Below are 14,795 nucleotides of genomic sequence, written 5' to 3'. Positions count from 1 at the left end.
TAGAGTTAGCCTAAACGGCTGAACGGATTTCGATGAAATTCGGTACAGATGTAGGTATAGAATAGGAAGAACACATAGGCTACTTACTTCTTTTTTTATTCCTTGCGGACGGAGTTTCGGGCGAAAGTTAATTGACTTGTCTGCCAAATTACAAGATTTGTTATCACATAATTCTAGAATTGTTTAAGAGATTTGATAGGAACAGACATAAATTGTAGCCTAGCATAGACCATAGAACTAACTTTGTTATTTGTTCTACGCGGACGATGTCTCTGGAGATTGCTAGTACTAGAAAATCAACATTTGTTTTATAAAGTAAACAAATATTGCATAGCACCTTATCAAGGGGAACTTTTACACGACAGAATCTTATCGTAACTTAGTCGCGTGCCGCCTGTGTCGGTGACTTCAATTACTTCATCTTAAACTTAAAACAGCGCAATTTTCCGACTACAAAGAGATGTAACTTTGCTCTGTATTGTTGTTTGACTAATTACCATGAATTCAAGCATTATCTGTGCGGCGTTATTGTAACGCGGACTATTAAGTATTATATCTTTCCCAGCTTATTTGATAATGGGATATACTTTGATAACTTATGCGTAGTGCGGTGTTTTTGGTCTACAGATAAGCAACTCTTACGTGAATAATTGAAGTGCCGCTTTGATCAGTCGCTACCGAAATGTTTTGCCGCCTTCCAACCGGATTTAGAACAATCTGCACGGAATTTTTGATTTCAATTCAACTTAAAGTAATTAGAGTTTAACTTATGTTATTGTTAAAAGAAGTTTAAACTATAAGCACACTCGGTACAATGAAAATATTTGAATGTTTTTTTAGCACACATCGTTCATTTATATGCCTCATTTTTCATGTAGGTATATATTGTTTTATAAGGAAATTTTAACTATATGCAAAGAAATGTAATAGTTATATAAGATTTTTAAGGTTAGGGTTCCTAACGACACATTCATATTTTTTTTAATTTCCAATCCCTTTTTCTTTTCATATTCCTGATTACATAGTTCTTAACACGTTTTATTTCTATTTAAAAGGTGGGAGCGAGCGGCGCATTTCTCAAGCGTTCTGTTTTAATCTTGCAAAGTGTATTGTCGGTTCATTTTTATTATTTTCGTTTCCATTATAATACTGGCCGAAAGAAATGCTCGGCCATTATTCGAGCCGTTAAATACGACACCTTTCCACCTCGCACGATCGTATTTCAATTTTAAATCGGCCCTTTTAACCGCTGCCTTATTAATGCGAGGCTTTTTTCTCGCCGGCTGTTTGTGTAGGTGTTCGCTTTGAGAGCTGCTTTATAGGGAAACGGAATGTTATTCACCACCGATAAATGGTACTCGAGAGAAAGGCTTCGTATCCGCTGCATTGCACTCTTTGCATAGTTATTTGCTATTAGTTTACGTAGTAATTTATATAAAGTTTATGCATTCTTAATTAACATATTACACTCCTGTGTACCTAATTTTTTTTTACTTTTTCCAGGTACATGCTTCGTGGGAAACCAATCGAGCAAATCATTGCTGGCGCTGGTGATCATACCCGAAGCCATCTGTTTGCTGCTTGGATGCCTGTTCCTTGCTTCGGGCCTGCGCACCGTCCTCCGACGGCCGGCGCCCATACCAGCACCCGCAGCGCTTCTCAACGCTCCTCCACAGCCACATACAGACCAAAGTCTACTGAGACTTGGCGCTTTTGCAGCGCTTTATGCTGTACCCTCTACATGTATACTAGCCACTTGGATATACGAGTACACTTGGCGTGATGATTGGCTTGCCGCTCCTGAACCTTCACTTGAACCATCGACGCAGCCGCGGCCGGCATTCTGGGTGTTTCTGTTCAGAATATTTGCAACACAAATTCTCGGCGTCATGGTCGCAGTTTGGATAGCGACGCCACGCTTAAAAGCGCTTTGGAGAAGAATTTCAGGTCCAACGAAGCCTACGCTTGCTAAATGTCCAGCGGGGCCAACGCCTACTCCGTTGACATTGCAATGTTACAGTACACATTCGCATTCTCTACCAAGACATACGCACAAGTATGCAACTTACAGACCTCCTCAACACCAATCATATAGGAAACCAAGGCATTATCATTATTCGGCGGGTGAAACAATACTATGACTGACGGGCTAATCAATTTACCCTATTTAATTCAGTAGCTGTCAAAACGCATCCGGTGACGTTTATTGTAATCTGTATTTACATTGACATATGGATAAACAAGTGCCATTGAAATTAAGTCTGTTAATTACTGTTAATATTTGCATCAGTTGATTTTTAAAGATGCGTAATTAAAATGTTGATATGATTATGTACATAAGTAAATCGTTTTTATTGATGCGATTATAAATTGTATATAAAATTTAAATTATGTTAAGTTATAAGAACATCTGAATAACAACAAAAAATCAATCTATGCATTTTTTTTAATAAATTATGCAAACGTATTGTCATAGTTAAGAATGTATAAGTTTGTTTTGGTAAGTTTTGTAAAAAACAATATGTTGGTTCTCATAAGAGCCGTGAAGTTGTAAATAGGAACAAATGTTGTAATTTTTAGTATATAGTTATTTAATTTTTCTAACTTACGTATAATTTATTCATTTCGTCACGTAAATGAATATTATTAAAGTAACATTCACATGTTTGGGATAAACAAACAGAGTATATAAATGTAATGTGTATAGCCTTAAATCAAAAGACTTTGTTTTATTTTACCATTTTGTTCTTTATTCGAAAGTTTCTTAATGCTAGACTAAATAGAGAAAAGAGAAACTTAATAACAAGAAAGTATAAGATGTAATAAAAGCCACGCAAAATCCCACCTCCGTTTTGCCAAAATAGTGACTAAAGTAACTAGTAAAATATGATGTAAATATTAATTTTAAGTCGGCAATTTTGTAAATAATGTGTAACAATAAAAAAAAATGATTTTAAACATATTGCGTTTCAATGAAATAATAAAACAGTAAATATGGTATTAAATAATACATCGTAGGCAACAGAACAGAGCTGCAAAGCGGTCACAAGAGATCAGCTTAAATGTAAAACTGTAGAAAGAGCGGAAGTGGACAAGAAACGCCCATTACTAAATAAGTCTTTAAAATCATTTTAAAGTTTTTCAAGACCTTTATTTTTATTTAATAATTTAGAGAAACTATTTCTTCAGCTTTTGATAGAGAAAACATGAACGGAAAAGCACACAGAAGCCAAAAAAAAATAAGTCGCCCGCTAAATCATAGTTTTAATCATATTTTTACAAGCATATCATATTTTGTACCAAGTGATGATTTTCCCAAAAACAAACTGCCTACAACTCTGTGAAATTAGTCTTTGACAAATATGTCATCAACGATGACATTGACAATTGATAGTTCTTGATTTTTACTCTATGGTACACTGGGATGGTCAATTTTATTTTTATAAATTGTGATTCTGATTTGTTCTAAGTAAGAATTAAATAACATAATAATCCGTTTTTAAATATAACATAACAATGTCGTCAATTACTCAGATAAGTCGTCTGAGTAATTACGTGGTAGGAAGCTATAAAACTGTTCTACATACAAGGTAAGTTATAGGTTAGGACGCTAATTTGTTATTGTTTGTAAAAGACTTTTTGTTTCATGTGTTAAAATTATAAAAAAGATTTCTGTAAATTACTCATTTCACATCTTCTCGATTCTACATATATAAATTAAACAGCGCTGATTCGATTTTAATTTTAACTCCTTTATCATTGTTCATTTGTATTATTGAATTTTACAGGGCGAACTGGTTAAACAATATACAAGTATGTAGTTACACTAAAAAGTCAGCTGAAGAGAAATTGGGGATAGAAAAACCTAAAAGGCCATTGACACCTTTTTTTAAATTCATGAGTCAAATGCGGCCAGCACTTCTAGCTAAAAATCCTGGCATAACATCTAAGGAGTCTATTGCATGGATGTCAAAACACTGGCAACAACTTGATAGTGAGGTATAGATTATTTCTCTGTTTTCATTATATTTGTACAGTGTGCCAAACTTGCCTGACCTGATTAAAATACAAAATAAGTAACCAGAGAAGTCATAATAAAAAGAACCTAAAAACCAGCTTATAAAATTGTTAGTAAATCTTTTATACTATGTTAGTAACAAAACAGAATATAATAGTCTTGGATAGTACACGTACGATGTACTAAAAAGTAATGTTACCCGGCACTGTACTAAAAGTAATGTTACCGAACGGCTTCTGTTAATCGGACATTTAGTACTTTTAGTACACTACACGATATTGGTGTTCGCCTTTTTGTCAGATTGAAGCATCCACCTTCGATAATGAGAATCAAAAGTGGATAAAATCATTCATAAATTTATTTTCGCTAATAACATATGTTTGATCCTGCTTAAAATTTGATGTGAAGTAAAACTTTCGTTATATTCTATTCATGTATTGTGTTTTCACAAATCTGAAGTACTAAAGGTACTAAAAGTGTGTACTAGTACGTTTTCCCAATTGTACTAGTACGGTGCGCACTTGCAGATGTCCGATTAAGCCCAAGACTAGAATATAACTATTATTTTACAATTACATCATTCAGTGAGCAGAGTCTACCTGTACTGCATTACAGGCTGATAACTAATAAATGCTTATTTAATTAACTTATCTTATGTTTTCATTATCTATAATTTCCAGACAAAGGCGCAAATGGTAAAAGAATATGAAAAAGATCAGGAGGATTATAAAAAGATAAAGGAATTGTATGAAGCATCATTGACGGAGCAACAGAAAGAAGACATAAAGAAACTTAAAGCTGAAATGTCTGCAGCTAAAGAGAAGAGAAAACTAAAAGCCGTAAGTCATTTATCTATTGACAATTCCAAAATTCTTGTAGTGAAAAAATATTGTAATGTAACCTGCGAGTGTAGACAATCAAAGATATGTAGGAAATGAAGTTAATGGTCCAGTTTGGTTGACTATGGCCTAGGTATTCCTGGCATAGGCTCCACATTCATCTGTGATGAATAAATTATATTTATTACTAGAAAAAGATTTTCTTTTCTTGTCTAGTTATAAATATAATCTATGTTATGTAGACCCTCAACAGTGTAAGGATTTTTTTAAATTGGACTAGTAGTTTTAGGAGCATAAACTATGCAAAAAAATCCAAAGGATTACATTTTAAAATATCAGTATATATAATTTGAAAAGGTGACATGATCAAGAAGGGAGTAATGACTGAGATGACAGATGATGAGTGCTTTGGAGGATGAAAACCCGGTCCGCTAACCCTATGGGGAGTAGATAATATGAAAATTCTACATTTTTTGTATACTTTACAGGAATTAAAAGAAATGGGAAAACCGAAAAAACCAATGTCTTCCTACTTTCTATTTATACAGACAAAAAAAGATCTTTTACAAGGTAACAGTATGAAGGAGTACCAAGAACAGATAAAAAAGGATTGGTTAAAGTTGCCTGAAAGTGAAAGAGTGAAGTATGAAAAACAAGCACAATTGCTTATGGATAAATACAAGTAAGTTATGATTGACAGTACTTATTAAGTTCCATTATATCAGTATGAAATTATAATAAACTTATACTCTCAATTATGATATGAAGGTCCACAAAACCTTTCTAAATCATATATTTTTTTTAAATCAAGGAAAGGGTGTTAAAATGTTTGTTTTTTATGAATAACATCTTTCAGTGAGATAAATGTCCTGTTCTGAGAATTCCGTTGTTTTTATGAATGTTTACTGTAGCAAATGACATATGTTTTTTATAGACATATATTTTATAGATATATATATATTTTTACAGAAAAGATCTAGAAGCTTGGGAGATGAAAATGATTGCTATTGGCCGTACAGATTTGGTGCGACAGAAACCAATACGACAACCGAAGAAATCGAAATCAGTAAAAGAACAATAGGAAATCGGGTGCTCTGACGATTTTATTGACTTAAAACATACGGAAAACATTGATGTAAAATATATTGAGGAACAAACAAGTATTTTGACACAAACCGAAGTGTCAAAAGAACATAGTCTTACTGAAACAGAAAAATTAACAAATTCACAATTGACATCAACGAATGTTTCAGAAATTAAGCACATAAATAGTACAAATAAAGAATCAAACAGTATTAAAGCAAATAAGTCCTTAGAAAGTCAGAGCACGAGTGACACAAAAGCCAAACAACCTCCGGAAACTAAACGAAGTAAGAACATGATAGATAGCATTAAGAGTTTCTTTAAGTTTTAATTTTTTTCGCTTAATGTAATGTACTTTCTGTAAATGATAGTTCATTAATATCATCTGTTAAAAAAAATCATTATTAGAATGACATTCATTTAGTTGTTTGTTTTATTTATGCAATCTTTCATTTAGAATAATTTTCTTTTTATGACACAATATTTGTTAGTTATAGAATATAATTTTGAGCCCATTTTACAAAATCTGCCATAATGAGATTGCGGAGAGTAATGCTCCTACACCAGTATGGTTATTAGTAAAGATAAGGTACTTTAGATTTCATCTTTTTTTACTAATAATATAAATTCGAAAGTTTAGATAGATGGATGTTTGTTAGAGTTTGTAGCCTAAGCTGCTGAACAGATCTCAATGAAATTTTAGCGTAGATGTAGAACAGACTAAAAACACAGGCTTTTTTTAATTCCACGCGGACGGAGTCGTGAGGGAAAGCTAGTATTAAAATAAATGACATAATAAGCCTATAATGTTCCTAAAATAATTTACTTATATTTCAGAAACCGTGTTGTATGAACAATAAAACAAAAGGAAATTTTATTACAACAATTTTTATTAGAATATTTTACAAAATATAATTGAAATAAAATCTATTTTGTTTTCATTAAATACAATTTTTGTGACAACACAAATTACTGCAGCTTTCTTATTCCATTCACTTTTAATTGAACAGTTGAGTTGTTCAGTTAAAACTGAATTAATGTAGCAGGCGTTATACTGGCTGATACAGCAAGATATTTTTAGACATATGACAAATTAGTTTTCCCACTTTAGTTTGGTGATTGCTGTAATGTTATTTTTATAAAAAAAAATGTTTGAGTTCCATTACATAGTCATATTTTCATTAATAAAAAAAGAAAAAAATGTACAGTGAAAGTAATAACATTTGAATTTTAGAGATATCTTTGGTACATTACTGAGTTATACATTTTCCGAAATCCATTACATACAGAAACAATTTTATATTACATGATAAAAGCTGATTTTTACAGCCATTATATTAAAATTCAAGTACAAACCGTAGATTACATTTATTGAAAAATCTTATAGTATTTATTTCATAATGGACTTTTATTTAGTATTGTCCTAATTTCAAGTGAAACTTAAAACTTTAATGAACTCTGACATTATGCACAATGCCATTGACAGAAGTAAACTAAACTATAGTATTCAATAAATTAACAATTTAAGCGCTTTGCATTTATAAAGGACAAACTAATGCAAATGTCTAATGGGATATGCAAAATATACTCAAAAACTTTAAAATTCACTATTTGAGTTGAGACCAGCACCCAACATCTGTGACCAGTCTCAAGAAATAAATCTAAAAGAAGACTCAGTAGTTAGTAAGCTTTGAATAGTTACTGTTTGTCTTGTTGACTATTTCATCATCATCATCTTATCCTACTCCCGTAGGGTCGGCGCAACAGGTTTTTGTCAAAAATTTGTTGACTATTTGATTAACAAAAAAAAATGACACAAATTGCCAGAGTTCATTTTATAAAACTTAATTGTTTTAATGTATACAAATTGATTTTAACCTGACCTTGTTATCCAAAGTCTAAAGGCATGAGTACATAATATACATTTAACATTGAAAGCATATACAATGTTAATACAAGAGTTAAACACATCCCATGCTACAATTTGTATGAAAGAACCCTAAAGGTAAGTGGCACGGAAAGTGTTAATATTATTCTTCAAGCTAAATATCATCAGAATAGTATTAAAATGTACATATAAAAATATACAGCAGTTGCAATAACTGTGCATTATATTAAATGCAATATAGATTAAGAGCCAAGGCTTACATAGGCTAAGAGTTAGCCACAATTAATATTTTTAATATGCAATCTATAAATATAAAAAACAGATCAAATCTTGTTACAATTTGGTGAAGAACTGGCACATAAAGTGAAAATATCAAGCTACAAAAATCAATTTAAAATCAGCATATTTATAAAACTAATAAATCACACTAACTGTAACCTTACAACACCAGAGTAAAAAAAGAGTCAAACTATACCCCAATCTCCAAAATTATAACATGCTACAGGAAGTCCATAAAAACACAGCAATAATTACAGTCTCAGAATAATAATAATGGAAGTTCATTTTGACTTTATACAGATTATTTCCTGTTGGACCGATTGGCTCACCAGTTAATTGATCCAATAGGAAACACCCTTCTTATAAAACATATATTGTGATAACCAGTTCCCATTTTAACACAAATTTAATGCACTATATTAAAACTAAAATGGCAATAAGTGACACATCTCACAAATTCTCTCTTCAAAGGCTCAAGCCATCATAATTACTGTTCCATACATGCCCTAATGCCCCAAAACAATAACAATGAGCTGTTTGTACAATGCATCTGTTTACAAAACTAAATGCAACATATTGTACATTAAGTGATAACATCTAATAACATGATGGGAATTGATTGTAGGCATATAGTTGTAAATAAAAACACAGAAACATCTCTTGAAATGACCATAAACAGCTGCATAACATTTAATATTACTTTTACATTCTGCGCTGAAATTCCTTGCAATTGTAAAAGAGTGTTAGCAATACTGGAATTACTTTCATTTGGAAAAAAGAATAATTTAGTCACAACATATAAGACTAGTGGTAGAAAAAAATATGATTTTTCCACATTAAATATAGACAGTCCATTAAGTATTTGTATGAATAATGATAATAGAACTATGTCATATTTATTATCGACTAGTTTACCGATTATCGAGGAGTGTTGTGATGGTGAATGTTCAGGTGTCGGTGGTAGTAAAGATGTCAAGTCATTGAGTACATCTGCATTTCCACTTGTAAACTCTTGTGTCTCCAAATTACTGGGTATCACTCCATTATTTACAAAACAGGTATTAACTGAATTAACCTCTGTTATAAGAGGTACGTCAACATTTAGATCAAGCATAGGAGTTCGAAGAGAATCTGTAAAGAAACAAAATTATTTAACACTATATTTAAGTATGAATAGTACGATAGTTTTACAAACACGTACCTTTGCAACATTCATCGTTGATTTTTCCTGATATAAGTTGCAATCTATTGTGAGAATTTTCTAAAATCCTTTTTCTACGTGCCTCGCGACGTGCAGCAGCTGCATCAGCCATGTTTGATTACCTGTCAATGTCAATTGTCAAATTAAAACCTGATAAATGGATGAGTGAGTTGCCTACAGCATAGAGTGCAATAGATGAAATATATTTGAAAACGTTTAGTCTTATGTTAACTTTTCGTGGAATTGGTGGACAAAATATCATTGTAATATGTCGGTAATTCGGCAGATGCTCTGTTTCATCAAGAATTTTCCTTAATTCTTCTCTCGATTTAATAGAAACATACTTTAGTCTTTTTAACAAAGAGTAAAAAATATAACATCTGTGGTTTTCGTCGTGTTTAACCGGAAGTACCTATTGTATTGTATTGTCTGTTGGACGGTAACGCCGAGAAAAGGCTGTTGTTTGGCGCCTTTGCGGGGCCGGTTAGATATTATAAATTATTAGGCATTTATTTAAAAGCGAACTAAAGTTCGCAAGCAATATAAAATGGGCGACAAAGGCGATGGAGGTAAAATCAATTCATTTTGTTTGTATTTTTTAAATAAATGATCAATTTCAGTGACAGCTTACCTTTTGTTTTTTGGTTAACAGTACAACAGCGTTATATTGTCATTTTTTATGTATATAGAAACGTTTGATGATGCGGTTGAAGAGAGAGTTATAAACGAAGAATATAAAATATGGAAGAAAAATACACCTTTCTTATACGACCTGGTGATGACCCATGCTCTAGAATGGCCCTCGCTTACTGCTCAATGGCTCCCAGACGTCACCAGGCCAGAAGGAAAAGATTATTCAGTACACAGGTAAAACATGATAGAAACATTGCATTTAAATTCATATCAATGGATTTCAAATTCATCTTTTGTCAATGTCAATTCGTTTTTGAATACTGGACGTTTATTATTTATATATTATTTTGTATTACTTAGAAAAGTCGAACTAAATCAATAGTATATCATTACTTGCCACATCAATCTGGAACATGTAGTTGTAGAGGAACCTTATTATTGTCAATACTGTGTATAAAAAAGTTCTGTTATGAGTTTATATCTTTTGTTTGTGTTCATTTTGTTGATAGTGGAATAATCTTGTTTCTTATAATTCTATATTTTATATATACTTTCAGATTGATTTTGGGCACACACACATCAGATGAGCAGAATCATCTGCTAATTGCTAGCGTTCAGCTTCCAAATGAAGATGCACAATTTGATGCCAGTCATTATGATAATGATAAAGGAGGTAAAAACATCATATTTCATACAAATTTTAAAAATTTTACATCACGAGGAAGCTTTGTAGGTATACCTACAATAAAAACTTCTTAGTAACAAAGAAGGAAATAACTTGGTCAACCACATGTCTCAAACTACAAAAAATGTTTTGAAGAAATGTCTATACAATTTTTGTAAATATTTCAGAATTTGGTGGTTTCGGTTCTGTGTCTGGAAAAATAGATATAGAGATCAAAATAAACCATGAAGGTGAGGTGAACCGGGCCCGCTACATGCCGCAGAACCCCTGCGTCATTGCAACTAAGACACCTTCCTCTGATGTCCTTGTGTTTGATTACACAAAGCATCCTTCAAAACCAGAACCTTCCGGAGAATGTCATCCAGACCTTAGGTAAAATTAACACTAATCTATTCTAGTAAAAGATTTTCATGTTGGCAATCTCTTGTTAGTTTTGTGTCAACTTGTGTGATTTGGTATTACTGAAGGATGTTTTTAGTTATATTTCTAAGCCAAGACTTTGGATCTAGAAAGCTTCGTTACATACTACTAACAAACTTCTTCTTTCTTAGATAAACAATACATTTGCATTTTATCTAAAGTTATTTGCTCAATAGTGTTATTTACATATTTCCCTCTTTGTTTCAGATTGCGAGGACACCAAAAAGAAGGCTATGGACTATCATGGAACCCTAATCTTAATGGATATTTACTCTCTGCAAGGTAATAACTAAAGATTAGATTTAGCACTAAGATAGAAGAACTCTGGCTCCTACAAAACGCCTAGAGCTTCATATAGGAACCAGGCCAATCGATCGATGATTCTTTATCTTTATTGTTTTTTTGATGAAATTTACAAAGGATCTGGCTTTATGCTGTGATTTCTAACATCCTACATAAGCAGTGTGTGTTTACGCTTTATAAGTATAGAAAACAATTGTTTCAGTGATGACCATACTATCTGTCTATGGGACATCAATGCTACCCCGAAGGAGGGCCGTGTAATTGAAGCGAAGTCAGTGTTCACGGGACACACGGCCGTGGTGGAGGATGTGGCCTGGCATCTCCTGCACGAGTCACTCTTTGGCTCAGTTGCTGATGACCAGAAACTCATGATCTGGGATACTAGGTATATATTATTTAAAGTTGAGATTTCAATAACATAAATTGCTTTTAAAACAAAGATTTCTGACTTTCAGATTAAAAAAACATATATAAATGTAGGCAAGGTTGCAAAGACACCTCTTCAATGGTTCTGGTTTCAAAATAATTATTATTTTTATGTAGCTAATCTTTTCATATGTCTCCATTATTATCTTCTCACAAATATTATCACTGAGAAAGTTGAGATGGATGGATGGATGTTTGTTAGAGTTTGTAGATTAAACACCTGAATGGATATGAATGAAATATCGCATAGACGTAGATAGTCTGGAAGAACACAAAGGCTTTTGTTTTTTTTTTTAAATTCACGCGGACAGAGTCGCAGGCGAAAGGTAGTAATGAATAATGAAATCTCCCGTCTTAACTGAATAAATTAATATGTATGTATATTTGTTTATGTAACTAGATGTAACAACACGTCGAAGCCGTCGCACACCGTGGACGCGCACACGGCGGAGGTGAACTGCCTCAGCTTCAACCCTTACTCGGAGTTCATCCTGGCCACCGGCAGTGCTGACAAGACGGTACCTCTCACTATACTACCACCAAATTGAATGAATTGCCATTTCAACTTGTAAATACTTTAGTTAAAGATTTTCCCTGATAAGCGAAGTGACCGCTACCTATAGATATCCAGAGTTTTTCACTTCTTTCTATTCATCTCCTTCCAAATCCATTTCTTCACATTATAAGAAAATGTAAGGGAACAGACTAAAGTGTATTGAGCATTGAGCAAACAAAACTTGTAATAACTTTGTTGTTGTTGTATTTGTTGTTGTTCTGTGTATAATGAGATGTGTGACGTGGCGGTGCAGGTGGCGCTGTGGGACCTGCGCAACCTGAAGCTGAAGCTGCACTCATTCGAGTCGCACAAGGACGAGATCTTCCAGGTGCAGTGGTCGCCGCACAACGAGACCATCCTCGCCAGCAGCGGCACCGACAGGAGGTATACCTCGGCTATATACTTATATAGTGGAAATTTTAGTGGCTATTTTTGGATGTATTGAAATAACTCAAACACTACTGGCCCAATTTCAAAAATTCTTTCACCATTTGAAAGGTAATTTATCTGTGAGTAACATCTATTTTTTTAATTTCCTGCGGGCGAAGTTGCAAGCAACAGCTAGTATTAGATATGTAGATAATACCCATCTACCCAAAGTTCGCGTTTTTAATACCAGTCTGTCATCCAGGTTGCACGTGTGGGACCTGTCGAAGATCGGCGAGGAGCAGACGGCGGAGGACGCGGAGGACGGCCCTCCCGAGCTGCTCTTCATCCACGGAGGACACACCGCCAAGATCTCAGACTTCTCCTGGAACCCCAACGAGCCCTGGGTCATCTGCTCCGTCTCCGAAGACAATATTATGCAGGTAGTGTGATATTCCATTCACTACATATTTAGGGTCTTTTCCGACAATGTAATCCGCGTCGTTTCTATGTGCAAAGCGAATATAACTTGTAAAGTGAAAATTCGAATAGTGCAATCTATACTAATATTATAAAAAGAAAAGATTTGTATTTATGTATGTATTTAGATAACTCAAAAACTACTTAGCTGATTTTAAAAATTCTTAAAAGAAACGGTAAACTGTTAAAAAGATAATTTATCTGTGAGCTATATTTTTTAATTTCACGCGGGCAAAGTCGCGAGTAACAATAACACTTATAAAAACAAACTCAAGTCTTGGTTAATCCAGAAAACCCTCTCTAGTGTTGAGGATTCTTTTCTACAATGATTTGCTTTATGTATACAATATCTGGTTTTTTAAACATTATGACCTGTAATTCACTATTACCAAAAAACTATTTGTATTTCTAAATTATATTGTACTAGTTTTCGCCCACGACTCCGCCCTCGTGAAATTAAAAAAAAAAAAAAACTATCCTCTACATCTATACCAAATTTTATTGAAATCCGTTCAGTCGTTTAGGCTGCAAACATCCATCCATCCAATATTTCGCATTTATAATATTAATATGATGTATACAGGTATGGCAGATGGCGGAGAATATTTACAACGACGAGGAGCCGGAGACGCCCGCCTCCGAGCTGGAGTCCGGCGTCAACGTCAACCATGGCTGAGCATCCCCGCACCGTCACACCCTCACCCTCACACACCCTCACAACATACCACAGACCAGACCAGAGACAAGTCTAGACATGCCTCAAACACTTAGGTCCTAATTCGGTATTACATGATTTTTTGTTTGTTTTGTAGCAGAAGTAATTCTTATTTCATCTCTCAGAGTTGTTAATTAGTGAATTAGAGACGGTAAATATGTCTTATATTCACGCAAAATACATGATTTGCGGAACCCATTGTCATAATATTAATTCTTATTAAAATACCACTAAGGTGTAACGACTCTGAGTGTAGCAGTCATTTTGTAATGATTCATTATATTTATCTTCTTGTTTAACTACTTTACTGTTTCTTAAGCATATGAATAATTTGATATCTTTAGCTAAATAAATACTTTTAGGTAATTGTTAAGTAAATAATTAGTAATTATCACATTCGGAATTACTGGAGGTGTATTTTCGATCTCATTTCATAAATGTTGATTCATAGATTATAAATACTACCATATTTCACTGTAATTTTTATGTTTCCTTACTAACATCTATTTCTATCAGAATATCTATTCCAGGACTATAAAAAACTTCACATATTGCGGAAAAATTACTCGAAAAACGACATGTTTTCACCAAAAATAAAAATTGTACAAAGCATGCTTTCCCCTTCATATGTAATACCGCATTTGAACCTAATGTTCAGGAGCAATGTGGTCGGTCGTATTCTATCGTTTATGTTAAAAACACGCATTTTATTTATGTAAAACATTATTTTTTGTTTAAGAACCATAAAACAAGGTTCCACAACGTTCGTGTGAGTTAATTCCGTGTTAATTTATTTCTTATACGTTCCCGTCGTTTATGATGCGACTGAATATCTTTTTATTGTAATATTTCAATAATGGTATGTATTTTTAAGCTCTGCTAAATATTATTAATTAAAGACTA

At 33.2% G+C, this 14,795-nt stretch overlaps 4 protein-coding genes across 4 annotated transcripts in view; 3 read left to right on the top strand and 1 right to left on the bottom strand.

The window, feature by feature from the left end:
• Positions 1-2,958, top strand: part of LOC106105183 (frizzled-4-like) — a 28,171-nt gene extending 25,213 nt beyond the window's left edge. The window contains exon 3 of the mRNA XM_013285436.1: positions 1,504-2,958. Coding sequence (XP_013140890.1) covers positions 1,504-2,141 — 638 coding nt within the window. The 3' untranslated portion in view covers positions 2,142-2,958. The remainder of the gene's footprint in view (positions 1-1,503) is intronic.
• A 444-nt stretch (positions 2,959-3,402) lies between these two features.
• On the top strand, positions 3,403-6,034 carry LOC106105224 (transcription factor A, mitochondrial). The gene is made up of 5 exons (XM_013285499.1): positions 3,403-3,590; positions 3,789-3,999; positions 4,699-4,857; positions 5,346-5,539; positions 5,827-6,034. The coding sequence occupies exons 1-5, from the start codon at positions 3,517-3,519 to the stop codon at positions 5,936-5,938; spliced, it is 750 nt and encodes a 249-aa protein (XP_013140953.1). The 5' UTR covers positions 3,403-3,516; the 3' UTR covers positions 5,939-6,034.
• Positions 6,035-8,666: 2,632 nt separating this feature from the next.
• Positions 8,667-9,430, bottom strand: LOC106105223. Its single transcript, XM_013285498.1, has 2 exons — positions 9,309-9,430; positions 8,667-9,238 (listed from the first exon to the last, which is right to left on the bottom strand). The coding sequence occupies exons 1-2, from the start codon at positions 9,418-9,420 to the stop codon at positions 8,691-8,693; spliced, it is 660 nt and encodes a 219-aa protein (XP_013140952.1). The 5' UTR covers positions 9,421-9,430; the 3' UTR covers positions 8,667-8,690.
• Positions 9,431-9,731: 301 nt separating this feature from the next.
• On the top strand, positions 9,732-14,770 carry LOC106105211 (probable histone-binding protein Caf1). Its single transcript, XM_013285483.1, has 10 exons — positions 9,732-9,877; positions 9,998-10,175; positions 10,499-10,614; positions 10,794-10,998; positions 11,254-11,328; positions 11,552-11,734; positions 12,176-12,293; positions 12,585-12,715; positions 12,963-13,140; positions 13,761-14,770. Exons 1-10 carry the CDS (start codon positions 9,856-9,858, stop codon positions 13,851-13,853), a joined length of 1,299 nt encoding a protein of 432 aa, XP_013140937.1. The 5' UTR covers positions 9,732-9,855; the 3' UTR covers positions 13,854-14,770.
• Positions 14,771-14,795: the final 25 nt, after the last annotated feature.

This window comes from Papilio polytes, unplaced genomic scaffold, assembly GCF_000836215.1.
Source record: "Papilio polytes unplaced genomic scaffold, Ppol_1.0 DF823177.1, whole genome shotgun sequence".
Classification (NCBI taxonomy): domain Eukaryota; kingdom Metazoa; phylum Arthropoda; class Insecta; order Lepidoptera; family Papilionidae; genus Papilio; species Papilio polytes.
The sequence above is the reverse complement of the archived record's forward strand: the minus strand, read 5'-3'. Positions and strand labels throughout refer to the sequence as shown.